The following is a 21,058-nucleotide window of genomic DNA, read 5'->3' as shown; positions in this document are numbered from 1 at the left end:
TAGAAACTTAACGGTACGCTACAATGACTGTATTTGAAAATTTGTATATACTCTGAAATTGTATATATTAGATATTAGAATATAGGAATATATTTTAGATATTAGAATATAGGAAATGTGAGATAAAAACTTAAACTGCGATGGAATGTCTGGTATTTGCCATAAAATTTTCGTTGTTAAATATAAAATTACGTAATTAAAATGGTTTTTAAAGGAGGAAGTAAATTACAATCAATTTGTTCATTTCGGTGTTAAGTTTCAACAATAACAAGGTATCGCTATTTACCCCTATTGTGCAAGGTCGTGTATTTTACCGGTGTGGATGATTTAAACAATAGACACGACTCTCTGTAAACCTGTTAGGCTAATTATCCTTGTCGGTCATTTTAACCCGACCTTCGAAAAAGGAATAGTCAATTTTTGAACTTTTTCTATTGGTATAGTAGGGTGGGGGAAGATGGGACACCTTTAGCTCGTAATATCCTGATCGTGTTTTAAACAACTAACAACAGTCTATCGGAGTCGTGATGATACGGTTTTATAACTCTTTGCATTTTCTTTGTTTACTACCAAGTGGGACGAAAAAAACAGATTGAATGAGTGTCTCATTTCCTACCACTCTACCATGTATTGAACCCTATACACTGCATGTAGATTAATATTTAATTTTTAGAGAAATATGTAAATTAATAACACTTTATTCTATTTTCTTGAACAGAATGTGTGTAGTTGAGTAATGCTTAATTAGCCTTGTAACTGGTTTGATATAAACATGCTCGACTTATCACCATGTATTCCTTCCCTGCTATGCTGCATATTCGTATGTGTAATATACGAGGTCCAAGCTTCCAGTAACGGGCTCGTCGTTCAGACAATGTAATTGCAATCTAAGTATCAGAGATCAATATTTTCCTTCTCCATGTTTGTTTACATAACAGTTGGATGAAGTATTTTTCATCAACTTCTCTTGAATAATTCAGTTGTGTATAAAGGGGTAGGCGAGTGCGCGTTGCTCAGCAGTCGATAACTCAACTAAATCCGATTTTTTTCTCCTGCACTATAAATCATAACGCCTCAGTTCCCATGTAAATCAATTCCCTGCCTTCCCAGGTACGGCTCGGTGCGAGGCAAGCACGTGGAGTCGCCCCCACGCCACCAGAGGATCGCTGCCTTTCTAGGAATCCCCTTCGCTTCTCCCCCTGTGGGTGAGTTACGCTTCGCTGCTCCTCAGCCCCCGCTGTCATGGGAACCTGACGTAAGACAAACGACCGAGTTCGGGAATAGCTGCGTACAAATCGACGACGAAGTGTTCGGGAATTTCAGAGGTGGGAGTAATGGTTACGACCAGTTAATAAATGTGGTAAATTGTCAGCTGGCGCGAGATGTGTGAAAAGGCACACCAGTGTTGTTGCGACTACGTGGCAACTCGTAATAAACGGGCACTGTGTATGTAACAAAACGCTATAGAGACTGAATATTCGTGCGATAAATACCTTAGTAACTTACTTACATCTGAACCAATCACTTAATAGGTTCTCAGATGTGGAATGCCCCCAATCTTAAGAGCGAGGATTGCCTTTACCTTAACGTATGGACTCCCAGAATACCAACCTCCACACGTTCCCAACCACTAGCTGTGATGGTGTGGATATACGGGGGATCCTTCTACAGCGGGACTACAGCCTTAGCCTTATATGATGGCCGTTACCTCGCTGCTCAAGGGGGGGTAGTTGTAGTCTCAATCAATTATCGGTGAGATACGAAAGCTTAATTAAGTCGAACGTCTAGAACGAGCGCTTTCTCCATATTTAGAAATACTATTTAATTTATTTCATAAAAAAATGCTGAAATCTGTTAAAGTTGTCAAATGAAAAAGCCTTATGTTGAAGCGAAATTAACTTCATTATATCGTAATGATTTCTTAAGCAGCCGTAAGCAATTTCTCCACAACGTAGACTTTAATAGTATCGACTAACCGTTATGCAAAGAAGTAAAGAACAATTTTAAATTTATATTTTGTACATAAGGTGGGTACCGTTAGCCCAAAATATCCTATATTTTCTAATGGTGTAACTAGCAATTAACTATGCTTTTTCAAACTCGTGAGAATACGGTTATATTTATTCTGTAAATATTCTTTCCATACCAGCATCGATTGGTTAAAGGCGAAAAACGCGTATCACCATTTTACCCCAACACTATACATACTCGATTAAAAAATACCGTCTTAAACATTGAATGATATACAATTTTGAGAGTTGTACAACCTACTATTTTTTTAAACAAAAAATGCTCCCTTGAAATTGATTTCCACTAAAGTATTGAATTCTTTAAAATTTTAAATTTACCCGTATACAATACTGTAGGCCAGATTTTATTGCTATTCAATCTGTCATTACAGTCTTGGCCCGCTCGGATTCCTCGCTCCTATGGCTGGAACACCCGGCAACGCTGGCTTGCTGGATCAACAACTTGCATTAAAATGGGTGCGAGATAATATAAGGGCCTTTGGTGGGAACCCAGACAACGTTACCTTGATGGGAGAAAGTGCAGGAGCGGCGTCTATTGGTTTGCATACGGTGGCCCCTTCCAGTCGTGGCCTGTTCAACAGGTTTCTATATAAACTTTTCTAGTTTAAAGTATGTCAAGTTTTTACCTTGGTTTTTAAACTCTAGTTTTGCTTCTATTATACGGTTTTATCCAATCCTTATAATAAAAGAATGATTGACTCTATACCATATTTTTTTTATGTGGCCACAGCGATACAATTGTGACAGTTTTGAATGTAATTGACTTTCTGCTTTCTAAACCCAATGTATTCCAGAGTAATCTTCCAAAGTGGTAACCAGATGACACCATGGTCCACCATCAGCCTCCCTACCTCTCTCAATAGAACTAGAATCCTTGCTGCAAACCTACGCTGCCCCAACCCGCGTACTTCATCCGAACTTGACGTTTTAACTTGTCTCAGATCCCATTCAGCTGTCGACGTTTTCTCAAATTCTTGGATTACGCAAGAGATCTTCGACTTTCCCTTTGTTCCCGTACATGGAACTTCATTTCTCCCCGAACATCCACACGAGGTGAGATTAATAAATTTTTAAGAAAGATCAGAATATAAGTTTTTAAATGACCGTGATAATGCGTAACATGGGGTAGTTTACATACCACTATTAATGAATAACTTTTTTGTATCTTTTCTGTCACGATAACGAGGGCCAGAGTAATACATAGAATGAATAAAGGCTTAGAATAACGAATATAACAAATTTGTATAACAAATTAGAAGTACAGGATATAGGAGCAGCTCAACTGCATAGCATAGAGTGCTTAAACTGCGTTGATATAGCGTTGGAACATCATAAATTTACCAAACCAGCTACAAAATTGAAGCAACCCTACCACATTATTCGAACAATACATTAAAGCTACACACACGTCATCTGTTATTTTTCCTTCGGCAAACCTGGCCATTTCCGAAGTCTAATACAAGGACTGTCTCGCATGTTATATACGTAACAAACTATACGATATGTTATTGAGTTAGCAACGACATTTAAAACAGGAAGCTGAGTAGACGCGGTTTAGACCATGGGTGCTGGTTATATTAAGCCCATACTGGTAACCGAAGTGTATATAATCTATTCATTCCGCTGCAGCCTGCAATTTGATAAAGTTTCCGCTTTCGCGCCTTTTTTATCCACCATGTAATTTGAAATTTGCGTCCCTTGTTACGTATATAACAATAGCTTATTACGTGGGTGTGGTGCATTATTACGTAAAGTAAAACATGAGGTTTGAATCGCAACAAATTGAAAAACACGTGGCTGTGAATCCGAACGAATATTTTTAGTTTTTTTCAAACTGAAAATAGAATTAAAACTCAAGGCATGGTTGCCCTTACAATGAACTTACAGACTGTAATTTATTTCTCATAAAGATTATCACCGTAACTAATCTGGAATGAGTTGGGGCAGTCAATTTTGGTTTTACTGTCCATTTTATAACGAATTATTCTGTGTGGCTTGCATTATGCGTGCTTACGCACCCAACCAATAAAATGGTTAATTTAACTTTAAAGGGAAAATAAACGTCAAGTAAACGTACGCGTCTTTTGTAACTTAGCGTAGATTAAGATGTATATACCGTATACTGCGTTTATTGGACTATTTGTAACTGTAAATGCTAAGTGCCCAAACCATTTCATCTTTCAACATCTAAAGACGAATATGTCAGTTATTTCTGTTTGTACTGTAACCTTTCGTTTGTACTGAAACGTTTAAAAATCTTTGTCCTTTCTTTGTATCAAGGCGAACTTCCCCTGTGCTCGGTTTGCAACAACAGGGCACATTATCGTATTATTTATAATCGCCAAGTGCGTTTTTATATTTCCCTGAACGATTGAATTTCATAAATTGCTTGGACTGTTTACAAAAACAATTCGAACTTCACACGGAAGTTAAACTATATAACACCCCTATACGTCGTTGGTGGCATTGCTATATTACGCCGTATAACAGGCCTTGAGGCGAATAACTGCAAACGTCAAGTTAAACAATATTTGTATATTAATCAAAACTGTCAAATTACCACTGTATGTTTATATTCTTTGTTTATCTAATTTACCAAGTTAAGTATTTGCCCCGACAGTGTTAGGTATAGATTTATCATAAAAATATCGTAACACGAATGACCACATACGTAAAATTACTTTATTCACTGTTTATAAAATTTACCATGTATTCACTCCCACGAAGTTAGCTGGAACAACTTATCATAAGACCATCTTAAACCGCGTAACCAACAACCTAAAAAAGTTTGCCATAAGACCCGTTTTACTGTTTATCTGAAATATTAAACTAAGATATCTGCGTTATCAAACGCCCACAAAGTTGAACCAACTTATAATAGAATTATCTTAACTCGCGTAACCACCGACGTTAATTTGACTTATTAATCTTGGCAGGTAACTCGTAAAGGTGAGCAAGCCGACGTCGATGTAATGGCCGGACATAACACGAATGAAGGTTCATATTTCACCTTATACACTGTTCCCGGGTTTAATATTTCATCGCAAAGTATTTTGTCCAAGTAAGGGGCTTGGATGTTTTTGTATTGTCGGTTGTGTGTGTTGTTTCAGTTTAATTAGCCTAGTTTCCCAGCCAGATATATTACATTCGTTTTAATACTTTGCAATATGAACTCAATATAAACCATTTACCTCGTTTAGAAACCTTGCTTTGCTTAATTGGCAATTGATTCTACCATTTCGGTTCGTTATGTATGTGTCAAAATCAAAATGCGTAAAATATATAAATAGTTTTCAGATAGAGGTTGTATTTAGATATCATTGCCACCATCTGCACTATGTCATGCATCTACAAATCACTTATGTTATCAATACCAGACCTATTTACACTGATAGCTGTGTGACCTTGGAGCAATGACCGAACACATAAGTGTGCAATGATATCGAAATATCCTGGAAAATACGATTAGAATCGTTTTTAACATAAAAAAAAAAAAAACATTTTGTCAGTAAAAATGAATGAATGATATTATTGACGGGAAATAACGATTAAACGAGTAGTTATAACACGCCTATACTTAAAACATAACTAAACTTAATGTAATTAACCAGAGATCGTTGTTAGACCTTTTCTTTAAAAAACAACCTGTTATCCTGTTTTTTTCTCTGTAATCTAGGCTTACACCTTGTTATTAATGGCTTTCGTACAAGATACAATGTATAGTAAGCTTTATATCATGTCTTTAGGAAAGAATACATTGATGGCATCGCATTAAGTGGGATTAAAACCAACGAGCTTGGTAGATCAGGAGCGGCTTTCATGTATGCTGACTGGGAGAACCCGGATAATGTATTGCAATACCGAGACGGAGTGAACGAAATAGTTGGAGATTTTCATGTAGTTTGCCCAACGGTTCTGTTAACCAAGTAAGTAAGAGTCAAGTATGCTGTGTTATATTTTGTAAATTAAAAATAATCATCCACAAAGTTACATACGTGGTAACTCGTAAAATCGGGCACGAGGTGATATATCAGAGTTAGGTATATTAATGTAAATAAAACACACAATAAGCATTTAATGAAATGTGGTAAACACAAACGAGGATCGTAAAGTTTTACAACCGAAGCTGGAGATTAAATGTTTAGAATTTTGTTTTTTAATGAAACTCGATTTCAGACCTCGCGTCTTTAACATAATACACAAAAATGTCTCCTAAACTTACTTTACATCTCAACTTATATATGGTTTTAGTTTTATTTGACAGTGATTTTTTAAAGCATAACTTTTAGTGTTTTAAAACGACATAAACACGCATTTGGAACAGTACTATAACTATGTGGTATGGTTGATGAATCTGGCCCTGATCTAGCAATCATATTATTGAGTTCTTGTTGCATTACAACCGAATACACCGAGTGCTACTAAATATGCAGCAAACCGAAACGATTGCAACCGTTTATTTCACACATTTTCATCATCGCATATAGTCGTATAACAAATTAATACTTTGTTTTGTCCCCAAATGTGCAATATGGTCCCGTACGTCAGTGGTATTGTAATAATGATATTTAAAAATTCTATACAGTCTACCATGTTTTTTCTATGAAGAAATGATTTCATATTAAATATTCCTCCCTATCCAAAAGTGAATTGAGTTACGTTTACTGTACAAGGCACACGCACAGCGTAGCTTGGCTCTCGACTCCCATGTGTAAACCGCATATAGACCCTTGTAATAATAACTTGGCGCCTTTACGTTGTGGGCATGCCAGTATGACATTTACCGCTACCTTTTAACAGCTAACGTTATTACTCTCTATATAAATATCCCCAAAATCACTTAATCTAAACGGGATTTGAATTTAATAACATCTATTCTATAAGATTTAGAAACTTTAGATCCTACAGCGTGGTAGCTATGGGACCAGGGATTTAGGCAAGGGTTGGACTAAACGGCCAGTTAATTAAAACGTATTTCTCCAAACTATACATTTAGATTGACGCTTCTCTAATGCGTCTCCGTTGAATGCATAACACAGCGCGGTATGAAATCACCATTAGTTGCATGCGTAGATGATATTACTATGGGGTTATATGGATACCGTTAGCATATAATATTTCCTGATCTTGTTTTTAAAATTTAACATTTTTTAGAATTGTAAGAAAACGGTTATATATTTGTTTAAATACTCCTTTTTTAATCAAATGAGACAATAATAGATGAAATTATGAACCATTTTACCTCAACCCCCTGTAGGCCTACTATAAATAGAAAAAATGTTTTGTTTGAATTTGTTGTTTTTTTGGTTTATTTAAACGCATTTACGCAAATAATTAAATCGGGTTTCCAACTAAAATAAAATAACAACTTGTCCAACTAAGGATCTATTTTTATCAATTCTTTTTGCCGCAAGATATTCTAAGTTCAGATCTTAAATATTTAATGAACCGATACATCTTAACATTGGTATTTATCTAACGGTAAGCTACTTGGTCTAAAATTAGCAAAATTGATTGCCCGTCTCGCCTGTCGAGTTAAAACGTTGCGTCAAGCCACTGGGTCGTGGAATTCTATTATTACATACATTCGACCTTCGCGTTTGTAGTTGCATTTAGTTGATTTGTATTAAAATTAATTTTTAGTCTACATTAAACATTATACGTTACTTTACACAGATCTCCGCTGTATGTTTAATATGTTTAGCAAAGTACATGTTAATTTCTCATGTGCTTTGGTGAGCGTATGTCTCCTTATGATATTTAACAGCCATTGCTCTAACCTTAGTGGTCACTAACTGATTGTCTAAATTGTAAGCCATAACAAATAACAATTACCCACAAAGTTACATGCGTGGTAACTCGTATAAGCGTGCACCAGGTGTATAAAACAGAACACCCGTGGTATACCAACTGTCATTGCCCTGTCATGTGCGTGAAATAATTTATTTCTTTAACACCAAACTACTTTCGCAGACGCCACTCTCGTACCTTTTCCAACAATAATGTCTACCTCTACCATCTATCGTACCGACTTTCCAATAACCCATGGCCTGCATGGATGGGCGTGATGCATGGGTATGAGATTGAACTGATGTTTGGAACACCCTGGTTTGGAACATCACAGTTCACATCAGGTTATAATGACGTCGATCGCTCCGTGAGTCGACGTATGGTGCATTACTGGACCAACTTCGCTAAATTTGGGTGAGTATAATTGGAATAAAAATACAATGCATTGTTTAACTAGGATTTATGCTAGATAATGGTCATTGACTGGGTATGTGTTCTTGGGCATGACATTTAAAGGGCATACCTCCAACCCAGTGGTAACTAATGATTTGTAGCACCTTGGTTGTCGGGGTAGTATAGGGTATTTTTACCTAAGTCCCAGGTTCCCATTGCACACGACGCTGTATAGAACCGCATTCACTTAGGATAGAAAATTTTAAATGGGTGCTGATAGGGTCCTATTGCGAGATATATATACCTTCTATAAGTTAAATATGTTCAAACTTGTTTTTCAGGAACCCGAACGGTTTACGAAGTGCAAACGAACTAGACTTACGTAGCACTGATTGGCCAAGATTCGATGACGTCAGACAGCGGTATCTTGAAATTGGTATCGACGATGACGTCATGGGGCCTTTCCCTAATTCGTTTCGTTGCGCTTTTTGGGAAAGATATTTACCATCGTTGAAACTCGCTTCGTGTAAGTTGTGTACACACAAGTGTTAGGTTAGGGTAAGATGGTCCATGTTTTTATTCCTTCATCGTTCCATTGGGTAGTAAACAAACAATATTTACTGAAGTATATATCCGGTAAATATCCTCAAAGTAACATACGTATACTCACAAAGTAACATACATGGTAACTCGTAAGGGTAAGCGGTACGAGGTATATAAAACATAACACCCGTGGTATAACGACTGTCGTTTCCCCGCCATGCCAGGATGAATAAGTTACATACGTGGTAACTCGTAAACAGACATGAGGTGTATGACACAAAACACCCGGGTTATAACGACTGTCGGAATAACTTCCATTCATTCATTCCCACATGTATTCACACACAGCCGACATGGACGAAGTCGAAACGAAATGGAAGATCGAGTTTAACAGGTGGACCGAATCCATGGATTTGTGGGATCGGTCTTTTAAAGCTTATTCTAAAGATGGGAAACAGAGTTCTTGTCCCAACTGATGTTGCCTCAGTTTTATCGCCATTATTTTATTCTGTATGTTGATTATGTAGAGGAAGACACAGCACACCAGGTACTCGCTGCACTCCATCTTTCCACATTGCCGCGGTTGAAAGTTATTTCGTTTTAAACCCCATACGTTACTATAGTACTACAGTAAAGACACCCCACACAATGCTATAGTACAATGGCGTACAGAATCGTTGCATTTTTACATTACTTAGGTCTTAGGTGGTGCTTTGGAAAATGAATTTATCCAATTTATTACTAAGTTACTGCAATACGAAATTCCAGTACTTGGTCGCTACACCTTTTTGTACAATTCCACCGATATTATCAACCAAATATTTTGGTCAACTGTTTAGCCCCGGGCATCACCCACTACTGAAGGATCGTGTCACCCCGCCATTGCACTGTAGGTTTAAGGGGTTATGCGTACAAGGGGAATGCTGTGTAGTTAATAAACTATCGTTATACACTTTCTTTACCTGCGTTACGTTAAGATACTTAGTATTTAGTTCAGGGAAATAGGTAAAGTTCATAACAGCCGAAAGGTTTCTATCTTTTACAGCTTTCGTTTTGCAGTGGCCTTTCTGTTCTATATATGGGTGAGCCCCAACAGCACGAAAAAACTTACAGTTGTATTTCATCAACCCAACAGTTTATTTTCAAAACACGTAAACTTCGATAGCTCAAATAATTGCCCACGCTTATAAGCAAGTTGAATGAATGAATGAATGAATGAATGAATGAATGAATGAATGAATGAATGAATGAATGAATGAATGAATGAATGAATGAATGAATGAATGAATGAATGTAACTTACTTTATCCATGGCCGGAAAACGACAGTCTTCATAACACGGGTGTTTCACACACCTCGTGCCACCTTACGAGTTACCAAGTACGTTACTTTGTGGGTGACATTCAATGTGCGACTGGTTTTGACACAGTAGTATATAGATCTAAGTCGCATTATCTAGCCTTTTCTCAGATAGCAATACAAACAGGGTTGTTTATTTGCTTTTAATTAGTAAGCAACCATGCTAACAACTATACTACGTATAATAACTATTAACAATAAAACTCGCAATAGGTTTCAGTAAACTGTACACATTTAGTTCGTACAAAATATAAGTTCCGATAATAAGCAGTTTAGGAATAACACGAGCATTTAGTAATATACACGATTTGAAGTCAGCAAATAGAGAGTCATTAATTCGCGTTAATAAACGCAGTATGAGAAAATCATTTGATGCTTCTATTTTGGAGGTTGGGGTAAGATGGTACATGTTTTCATTCTCTATTTTCCTCCAATTTGATAGTAAACAAATAACATTAACAGAACCATATACCGCAGCGTCACGACTCTAAAAGAGCGTTGTTAATACATAAAAACCCCCATTATGAAATTGGAGATACTATTTGGTATCAATGTCCATCTTCCGCTATAATACTATATATGAGCATTGGAATATATATCTTAAATGTAATGTCATGGTAACATTTTGTCTTCTATATACGAGGCCCACTACATCGTGACGTCACATACTAAACGGTGACGTCATAACAACAAATAACACCGCCCCTTGAGGGTCAAAAATAAATATTAACAAGAATAAAAATACAACGGCGAATGGTTAAAATATTAGAACGAAAATAATTGTTTTCCGTCAAACGCGCTACGGGGATGATGACGTAACTTCCGCCGACGTCTTATCAGTTGGCGAATGATTCTCCCACGCCTGGTGCGCTCTACCTCCACCTCGCGGAGCAGTCGCTGAAATTCATTAATCGCTAGGTGAAGCACCGCTCTTTTCATATTTGGCTTCATACGGGCGAGCAGTCGATCCAACTCAGTGGCATCAGATCCATGGCCAAGTTTCATTTTGGGATCTGTAATCTTCCGTATCATGCGAAGATATAGAATTGGTTCGTTGCATTCGCAGCCTTGCTTTACTCTGTTAAAATAAAACGGTTTAATAATGATTGCACGGGTCGTAACAGTGACGTTACGTATCAATGACGTAGAGTTAAATCTTTCCCCGTTCGATAATTTACACTAAATATAAAAAAAACGCTGTTTCAGACTAATGGTTTTTTTGTGTTAATACAGATTTTTCAATAAGCGTTGGTAGTTTTTAAAACACGGTTAGGAAATATGAAGTAATATTTGCTAGCACCATATTTAAACACTAGACATTAATATGGGTTATAAAATTACTTGGTCTTTCTAAACGTTACTTACGCTTTTTGTTGCAGAATGCATTGACAGTGACCTCCAGTAGAAGCATCAGTTAGTTGTAGGATTCGACTCAACAGAAGATTTTTATTATGTCCCCGCTTCACCCTGGATACCTTCTCAGTGATGAGCATGTCAGCAACATGGCGTTTGCTGCAAGAGAAGCAACGGTGAGTCGGGTGGTTACGTCATAGTTTTAATTTTATCGTCCTATCTTAACTATAAAGTCTGCCACCGTTTTACAAAACATCGTGGCAAAGTTGCATAGAAAAACGGATTTTCTCGTCAGTTTCAATACAAGATAACAGTCCATTTATATATGAAACGATTGCCTATTTCAAACATTTCGGTTCAAAACAAAAATGTACGAAAACGAAAAGTGTGTCATGTTTTATGTGTTTTTTTTTGACATGTTAGCCCGAATAGAAAACCTTGAACTGTAATTTAAAGCCACAATACTCTAAGTAAGATACGATCGAGCCCTGAGGGAAAGTGACACCGCATTCAACGTAGTAAGAAATAGCGATGGTGTTGATAAACACAAGATACACGATCGTGTTGTCACGTTTTGTAGCAAGCGGTAGCGAGCTTTGGTGAAGCTCGTAACGTTAGATTAATCCTTGCATGGGTAAACTGGTACCAAGTGACTTTTGTATATCGGTCGTTGGGTTTTGGCTTACGGTGACACTGGTGTTTTTTACACGCAGCATAGAATGAAGTATGGGTTATATTTTGCTTTCACTGCATTTGTGGTTACACTATACATTAGTACACTATAATATACTTTATCGACTATAACCATTGCGCTGGTGCAAGACTGTCACATATTTTATGTTCAGGAACAACCCGATGGTCGGAATTTACCAGTAAAAGAACTCAGGTTAAACACTGAGCAATTAGTTGGCTCTATACTAATCTATCGGAATACCTATAAAATACTGTTGCTGTCAGGCAGTTGGGTCCAATAAAGCCAGAAAGACTTCTGGTCGTCTTTCGCTGAAACCGCTACCGTAATTTCCCGTCGCTAAAACCGCGTCGCTTTAGGTAGACCGCTAATCTGGCCACCAAGTTTATAATAGGTTGAATACACGGGCACAACATTGCCGATGTACGGGAATAATTGAACGGCGCCTGTAATACTCGCCGCGATGCTGTCTTGACGTCACGATGACGTAACCAACTTAAATATTGACGGTAAGGGCAAAGTTTTTCGTGTTCTACAACTGTGCGGCAGTTGATATGGAAACTACGAAGGGGGCGAACTAGCTTTGGCAATTTTGCGGGAGTGTAATACGGAAATATGGAAGGGGAACATACTTTGCTGAGATCTTATCGCATTTATAGCAACAACTAATGGAGTGCATTAATGTCGATAAGCATGATTGTATTTTATCAAACCAACCACATTGTACAAGCTGACCCGTTCAGTTTCCGCCATTGAACTAAAAAATCTTTTTTCCATTGAACTTTGAAAAAATCTTTAAAATGATGAGATTTGAAGTCTGATAAGAAAGTTCCATCAAGTTGTGTATTTTAGTGAAAAGGTTAGCTTTACACGGGAGCCCACATCAATAAGAAATTCGAAGAAACTTGATCCCTGTCTAAAACAAACTCTTTCAGATGAAAAATGCATTTGGTTTGGTAACTATGATGCAACGCCGATTAACTACCTCATGATTGATGGCTCGTATATGTTTACTGAGCCAAGTATGCACAACATATTGATAGGTGCTGTGTTGTGTGCAAGTTTGCTGAACAAACTACTCAACTCATATACACCACAAACAAACCAAGCTCATTAAGTTCGATACCTTGAGGTTATTAATCCCAAGTTGAGGTGGTAAAGATTCCGCCACCCTGATAACACGTCACCGCACTCGCATTTAAGGGTTGGCTTTGACCATAATATTTGCGGTTCCCAAATCTGTTTGGATTCCTTCAAAGCCGCATTTACCGCTGGGCAAACTCAAGTTGAAACTCATTACAATATGGCCCACTTTGGTCGACGAAGACAAACACATATCCGGGCAATGTCAACTTTACTCAGAGCTGAGTGGAGCTCAAAGTATGCCATGTTGTCACTGACCCTAAGCGACCGCCAGCACTGAAGGCTTGTTTTTCACTAGCTCGACACGCATCAGTGGTCACGAGGTCACGTGAATCAGATACTTTGCTGACGTTGGTGATTTTGACATAAGGTGGACAACACCAAAACTCCAATAAGTTCACAATTCTGCTTCTATATCATTGCAACTTGCAAACGTCCACATGTTAACTATATTTGGATCGTTTTTAAATCAAGAACGATCTGCATATAGACAAGGTCATATATTTCAATGTCTGCCTGTCTGCCACAACAGGAATAATTGACAGTCGGACATGAACAAGTGACAGCAAGATATACAATGTTTGAAGCATTGAGATATACGGCCTAATTGCATCATAATAATTGGCATTGGCTGAGCGGGTTGTTCCCTTTAATAATTCAAAGGAAAATTCCGGGCTTAATTAATCCGTTCAATGGTGCTTTTCTTGAACAAACACTCCTAAACTGACAAGAGCTTTTGTTGGAGACGAATCGCCGGATAATTGTGAAGCGCGTAACACGCGATCTCTATCGACAGCTGTTCAACTATCACAGGCTTCAACTAATCGGAATCGACTTTAAAATCACGACTGCTGACAGAAAGACAAATCCTTTATGCCAAGAAACTAATTACTTCAATCGCCATCCGGAATCGGAAGAGAAAATTTGCTTTCAGTCACGTAGCTTTGGTTATCATGGCAAACGGAATGCCCGCACACGCCCAACAAACTAAACGGAGATATTGAAACACAACATCCACATCTTGAAGCGGCAATATGGTCTGATTATTAAAAATGGCCGAATATTTGATTCAAATCTGGCCATTCGGTTCTCAGTATGTATGCTAAAGGTACAAGTATGAATAACCACACCTGCCCACATTGTAACTGTGATGAATTACATGAATCTGTTGACCCTGATCCAGTGCTCATGAAGTTGGACTATTATACTAACGAAAACATCTCACTAACTAATTGTCCAACTAATTGTGTATAGAAAATATACATTTTGCCTAAAAAGGCAACATCAATAACCTCTGCGAAAGAAGCAAAGAAATTATAAAACTGTTTTATACGGCGTGTTATACGAGACCTTGAGCAAAGGATTTCCCTACAACAGATATGTTAAGTTTGGTATGCAGTAAACCAAGTTTAAGTTGAAGGTAATACTTTCTTAGTTGTGCTAAAGCTCATTAAGAGCTTGTGGCGTGTCACGATGACGTAGATCCTCGCCCTTGTGCTCGGGAGGTTCAGTTTGAAGCGTTGGGTATAGAGTTAATTACTCATAACGTGGAATGTCTCTGAGACCTAACCCTTTATTGGGTAAGTTAAGCTACCATCACATATAAAGGCGACATTATGTTTATTTATTCAATGCACATGCGATGATGCGCATCAGATAGGATAACGACGCGCATGCTGTATTCATGTTATGTTGAAAAACGCGTCTGCATTTGTATGTAGACATCCAGGTGTTCTAAGCTTCTAGTGGTTTTGAAAGGTGTGATAAAGTGAAGGGAAATAAATCTAACGTTAAGAACTAAGGCTTGATGGATTGGTCCACTTTACTTTAAATTGGCGTTTACAGCTGCATGTACAATACAAGCGTATAGATAACTGATACATCTATACAGGCTGGGTGTGTGTTGACTTCATACTAAGATGTATACCGATTGTGCTAGACGAAATGGGGTGCAACATTTCGAGTACAAAATTTGATAATTTTTTTTAAACCTTGTAAAGATTTTTTTTTGGTTAAAAGTACAAATATGGGCAACGGGTATGATGTAAAATGTTGCAACTGTAGTCTAATGTGCCGGCTACGTTTTGTTTGTATACGTGCTGTGACTTGATTTGGCTTACTGCAGTGGTGGGTTTTGCGTGGCAGGAATTTATGAGTTTGCACCTCAGTTTTTTTGCCACAACATTGCGACCTTTGTGCCAAAGTAGCTTTTACTGTTGGTACCTTGGTATACAATATACCTAATTAACCCCAACTCCGTAATTAGACTTTGCCACACGTTATAGATCATTAGAAAAGTAAAGTTTGTGTTAGAAACACTGCAACCTACGCATAGGTTAGGCCCGAAGTAGCCCAAGATATATCTCAATGTTCGTCGGGTGTTCTGCAGCGTAGGCACGCTTTACCATATAGCAGCGGACCGTAAACCTGCAACGCTTCTATACCAGTACATAACATAAATCGCATTTTATACGAACTTGTACGCTTTAATACATGACCACGAATTGTAAAGTTAAAAGTTCCAGAACACTCTATTGTAGTGGTTAGGTTTTATACACGGGCGTCGGCACGGTTATGTGTCAAATAACAACGGTGTCACGTTGTATTATAATGTCCCCGCCAAATTTCTCGTCACGCTCGATTGAATTCTATTTACCTCCATGGGTAATAGGTTTTCAAAATATTTGTCATTTTATAAGTTGTAGCAAACTGAATGATTTTCTCGTAAAAGGTAAAGAAATAGTTACGTGGGAGCTGCCAAGATACCTACGCAGATCAGTAGCTTGGCTAATTGCGTGTTTGCTTTACGGATCACGTCATTATGGCGCTTTGAAGCCCTCAGATCTACCGCGATTAGGCTAGCTAGCCCAACAAAAGCAAAAACTAAGTTGGGAACAAACCAAACCTGGTTAAACAATTATACTAAGCGGTGATGGGATTGGCGAAACGTGTGGTAGATTCTGTGTTACCACAAACCCCTAGCCTTCTAAATATAACTCAAGTTAAAGTTCTAAATACATAGCTGTATTCCCAAAGTGGTGATCAAATTTTCCATTGAATGATGCAACGTTATACAAGGCATAGTGGCGTAACAGAGGCGTGTCTTAACAGACCAATAAACACTCAGATGTGAACGTGACGTAATTTAAACCACGTAATAGGAAATTCGTAGTAATTTCAAACGGTTCAATTACACAACACGAAAATACCGTAATTATAGGTAGGGTGACTAATGTACAAAAATTGGCGAAAATTACGTTTTGTTATATGTGCCGCTTCACATAAACAATATTTATCTCTTTAAATACGATAGCGAAAATCAAATTAATTAAAACAACGAAGAAGAATTATTACCAAAACGACAGTTGTTAAAACACGCTATGGATAAAAACTTATAAAAAACATAATTTTTTTCAAAAATTGGCACAGAAACCAGCTTTAAACCTGCATTAAAATCCGCAGCGAGCAAAACAACCACTCATTCTGATTGACGTGTGTTACGGAGCGATATGAACATTTCAAATTAACCAGAAGTTTGCTTTCTGCTGAGTTTTGAACAACGACCTTTGTTTCCCAGCTACTCCCTTTGAGACTACTCGTGCCAAGCTTTTACTTTGGCTCAAGCAGAAAAGCGAGTTCTGATTATTCGATACCGCTGTGTAAAGTTTAAAAGCCGCAGCGTGAGGGTTGGAGCTTAGGATGTACTCACCGCAGAATGATATCCCAACATCCTATATATCATTAGTTTAAGACGGCACCAAACAACAGTCGCCAAAACCTTTAAGACGGCACCAAACAACAGTCGCCAAAAAAGTTATACTGATTAAACAATTACCCAATCGAAGATAATTAGCAACGGGAATTGTAAGCATTAGATGGTATTAGGTACGACTGATGTTTTTAACTTTGTCGGTTTCCCTTTCCAGGCATTCCTAGACAATAATTACAAACCTACATCCCTTTAAAGTAATCTATACCAAGTTGTGCGTGTGATTAACTATCCTTGTTTATGTTTTGCTTAAACATTACCGCGTTTCGGAGGGTCGGGTTAGGTTCCTATTCTGTCACCTAACCCGTGAATAAATACGAGAAATATTCCATATTTGCTTTGCTCGTTAGTCAAAGCTCGGGAACAAAAACCCGCAAAAACGTTGCCAAATTTGCCTCTCTGGAAATCGACCTTGGTACAAACGAAAGGGTTGGTCGTATTGCAAAGCACGCTATGTATGTGGGGGGTTTGCACTTTTACTTCGTTCCCTCACGCCGTGTATGAAATAAGACACCCGTGTTGTAACGACTGTCGTTACCTTGCCACGCGAGGATAACTAGATTCAGACCATTCATTTATCCAAATCGCGCCTGTGCCACCTTTGAGACTTTATATTACATTTAAACCCACATAAAAGTCGTTTATCGTTTTATTTTTTAAGGTTTGTGTTTTATTATCTACGAGTAGCTTTTATCACACTTTAATTTCGCGTTTTGTGAGATTCTACCTGTTTTTATTTCATCATTATAACCACGGGTATGCCCATATATAAACCCACCCCACAGATGTGGTGGACTGACTTTTATAGACATGGGTAGTAAAGATGGTAGACATAAATTCCTAAGCAACAGACTTCACGTTAAAGAGACAACTTTCGCCACATTAAAGGATATTTTCACATCGAAAAATTTAATGCAGAAACGAAATCGGAACTACTGGGTTGTATCAATTTCGATCACAAGCCTGTTGATGAAACAATATTGGCGGTCCCATACCCGAGCGTCGATCAAATGGCTTTATTATGTATGGGGTAGCCTTGCCGCTTTTTTTTATAATCAGTATTTCGCCTGCGATATTAGCGAAGTCTTTGTGTAAAAGGTCTGTTGCTGTTTATAAGAGTGTGTAGTAGGCATTACTAGAATTGATAAAACATAAGCCAGAACAATATTCTTGGAAAAAACGATAACAACTTTTCCGGTATGTATTAATAGATCGCTTCTGGTGTTCGTTACCTCGATTATTCGATAGTGACGTCACTGACAAATGATTATTTTAAAGTGACGTCACAGATAAATCGGACGTTTGAATAATCCATACATTGTGACCTCATTAATTCGAAATCCGTCTTCACACCGCGCGACGCTGTTCATTCTCACTTTTCTTGATTAGATCTTCGAGAATGGATCGCTTCGTTTCACCAACTATTGCTCAAATGATAAAGTAGCTATATACGTGTTTCGCATGGAATTCGTTTGTTTAAAAAGGATTAGAACATGGTCGCTCTGCAACTTGCATTTTACGCGGCGATAATACCCGAGTTATTTCGCTAAGCCCATTGGGCTTATGCATTTGTTTATACGTCTCCAATATCCATGGATATCCGTTACAGATTTAACGAAAAATATACATTTTATGTCGGAACACGGGAGCCGTTTGAGCTAAAGCTTCTAAATCCCTTTTTAAACGTTAATCCGTGCGTTTATTTGTTTACGGCCATAAACTGAGAAGGTATCAAAGCTGTTAACGTTTTACAATTCTTTAGAATTAATGGTTAAAACAAAGGGGTTCAATTATGGCTGTCAGGCTAAGCTTTACTCAGTTATCGGCCAGCTTAGTTTCGCTAAAACAACAACACAACTTCGTTAATACGACTTGTCTTGAGAGTAATACTGCAAGTAACGTATAATTACACCATCAAGCGTTTCAAGGGAATCCTAGACAAAACATCGCACTTATAGGTGCAAGCTTTGTGCTTTGTTCGCGCCTTAAGCTATTCATTTATTTTGTGCATTTTGTTTAACTAGATTTAGGAGCCGCCACCGGGACCACCCATTAGGCTCCATTTTGCAGCCAAGTTTTCGATTTATTACGGCTTCGCCATTTAGAGCTCACCACAACGCTGAGTGAAATAAAATGCGACGTATAGTTTGTTTCATAACTTTGCATTCAAGCAGTCTCGGTGATAGGGTAATGGGCCAAATTTTCCAGGTCCTCAAATAAGGGACCTCACCAATACGGAATTTACTATTTTGTATAGCTGAACGTAAAATCTGTTCTTACATTTCATGGCCATTAGCTTGAGACGACATTGTAATTTTTCCGCCCCACCCACTTAACTCGTTTTGTATGTAGTGCCTAAATTAACTTGCCACAATATGGCATACAACTCACCGCAAGCCGTATACCTACATATTTAGTTCACATAGGTGCATTTATATATTCGCCATAACTCTGTAACCGAAATCACGCGCTTGCTTCGATTTATTATGCCTGGTTTCGTTACGGAAGCCAACACATATTTTATCAAATTAGTTATCTATGTTGTTTTAACGTAATCCAAGTTCGGTTACGGCAAATAAATTTGTTGGAAAATTTTACAAAATTTCCGTGACGTATATTAAGATAAGATAACAATATCTAACTAACACACTTTGACGTCAAACCTACTTAATATTGCGACAGTCCGGAGATTTAGTATATTAGTACAGGAAAATATAAAAATTTAAAATTTAACTTTGAGTAAATACCCTTATCTGTAATGATATCCGGCAAAAAGGTCATAGATTTTCGGATACCAGTCGTCGAGTTTTTTGGATTAATTACAATAAACAAACACACTTTATCATTACACCGATCACTTCTGAACGCCCATATACAAACGCCCATATATATTTTTATCAATGGTTATATTAATCTGAGAAGTTGTGGGTTATAGAGGACATATAATCTTTCGCGTACATTTACCAGAGCTATAGTTAGGTATACGCGTTAAAAATACACGGAGATATACACACTTATGCAGGGATGAATTTCTTGTTTGTGAATAAACTGTAGTGCATTTCAATTACACAGTATTTGCCATATGATTCAAGTGGAGCTGTTAGTATATTGCGGTCGTATTTTCTACCGTATTTAGCATCAGCTTCGACCTCATTAATGTTTAGAATTCAATATTTGAATTGCCTAATCTATTGCGGTGCATGTCTACGTGACATAGGACATGACGTCCACGATTACTTAATAAAGAAACCGAATTAACGACCAGATTTCGCCCGTTTTCGAACCAGTAACGCCGGGAAAGTTGACGAATTAGATGAGTGGCGCGACGTCAGTATACACACGGGATAGTGAGTCACTGGTACCACAATAACTTTTATCTCACCTTCGTACTTTTGCCTCCCGATTTAGCTCCACAGTAGCGCCATCAGCTTTGCTCGTATAGAACACCTGACACCAGAATAGCAATACTAGAACGGAGACAACCACCGATGTTCTGGTTGTACTTCTTTGTGACGTCATTAACGCAACATAGAATAGAGCGCTTTGAATAAAGCTTCCAGGAACGCGGAAAGAGTTTGCTTTTACTTTGAAATTCGATGAAACAGGCCCGGATAACTTTTACCACTACCCTGTTATCAATGCACGGAATTCAGTATGTTCTACAACCGTATATCTGCAAAGGAAGATCAGCTTTTTATAAATCAAAATAATAAATCAGGTAAATCAGTTGTTTCATTGCTCTTCACGCGAAGCGACTAAACCCCTGTATGGTGCGAACGATCAGCCCGCCTTATGTCTTGACATAGGCGACCGCAGGCAGAAGAAAAAGGCATTTCTCTACCAAGCCCGAGACTGACAGGTCTTACAAAACCAACTGTGTTCTTAAACAGTCTAAGGGAGTACCTCAGCCGCGGTTCAAACTGGTTTACGGACATTCTCTCACACGTTTAGCTCTACAACGCTAGCTGTACCGGAAACTCGATAAAAT

The 21,058-nt window shown here is 37.9% G+C and overlaps 2 protein-coding genes across 2 annotated transcripts; one reads left to right on the top strand and one right to left on the bottom strand.

The window, feature by feature from the left end:
* Positions 1 to 702: 702 nt before the first annotated feature.
* Positions 703 to 9,713, top strand: LOC149727343 (cholinesterase-like). Its single transcript, XM_089890049.1, has 10 exons — positions 703 to 876; positions 1,111 to 1,325; positions 1,533 to 1,752; positions 2,402 to 2,611; positions 2,825 to 3,083; positions 4,967 to 5,091; positions 5,777 to 5,956; positions 8,004 to 8,234; positions 8,555 to 8,739; positions 9,105 to 9,713. The coding sequence occupies exons 1-10, from the start codon at positions 773 to 775 to the stop codon at positions 9,230 to 9,232; spliced, it is 1,857 nt and encodes a 618-aa protein (XP_089746175.1). The 5' UTR covers positions 703 to 772; the 3' UTR covers positions 9,233 to 9,713.
* A 530-nt stretch (positions 9,714 to 10,243) lies between these two features.
* LOC149727342 (uncharacterized) lies at positions 10,244 to 20,763 on the bottom strand. Its single transcript, XM_089890064.1, has 3 exons — positions 20,453 to 20,763; positions 11,480 to 11,626; positions 10,244 to 11,192 (listed from the first exon to the last, which is right to left on the bottom strand). The coding sequence occupies exons 1-3, from the start codon at positions 20,587 to 20,589 to the stop codon at positions 10,880 to 10,882; spliced, it is 597 nt and encodes a 198-aa protein (XP_089746190.1). The 5' UTR covers positions 20,590 to 20,763; the 3' UTR covers positions 10,244 to 10,879.
* Positions 20,764 to 21,058: the final 295 nt, after the last annotated feature.

This window comes from Ciona robusta, chromosome 12 (assembly GCF_009617815.1).
Source record: "Ciona robusta chromosome 12, ASM961781v2".
Taxonomy (NCBI): domain Eukaryota; kingdom Metazoa; phylum Chordata; class Ascidiacea; order Phlebobranchia; family Cionidae; genus Ciona; species Ciona robusta.
The sequence above is the reverse complement of the archived record's forward strand: the minus strand, read 5'-3'. Positions and strand labels throughout refer to the sequence as shown.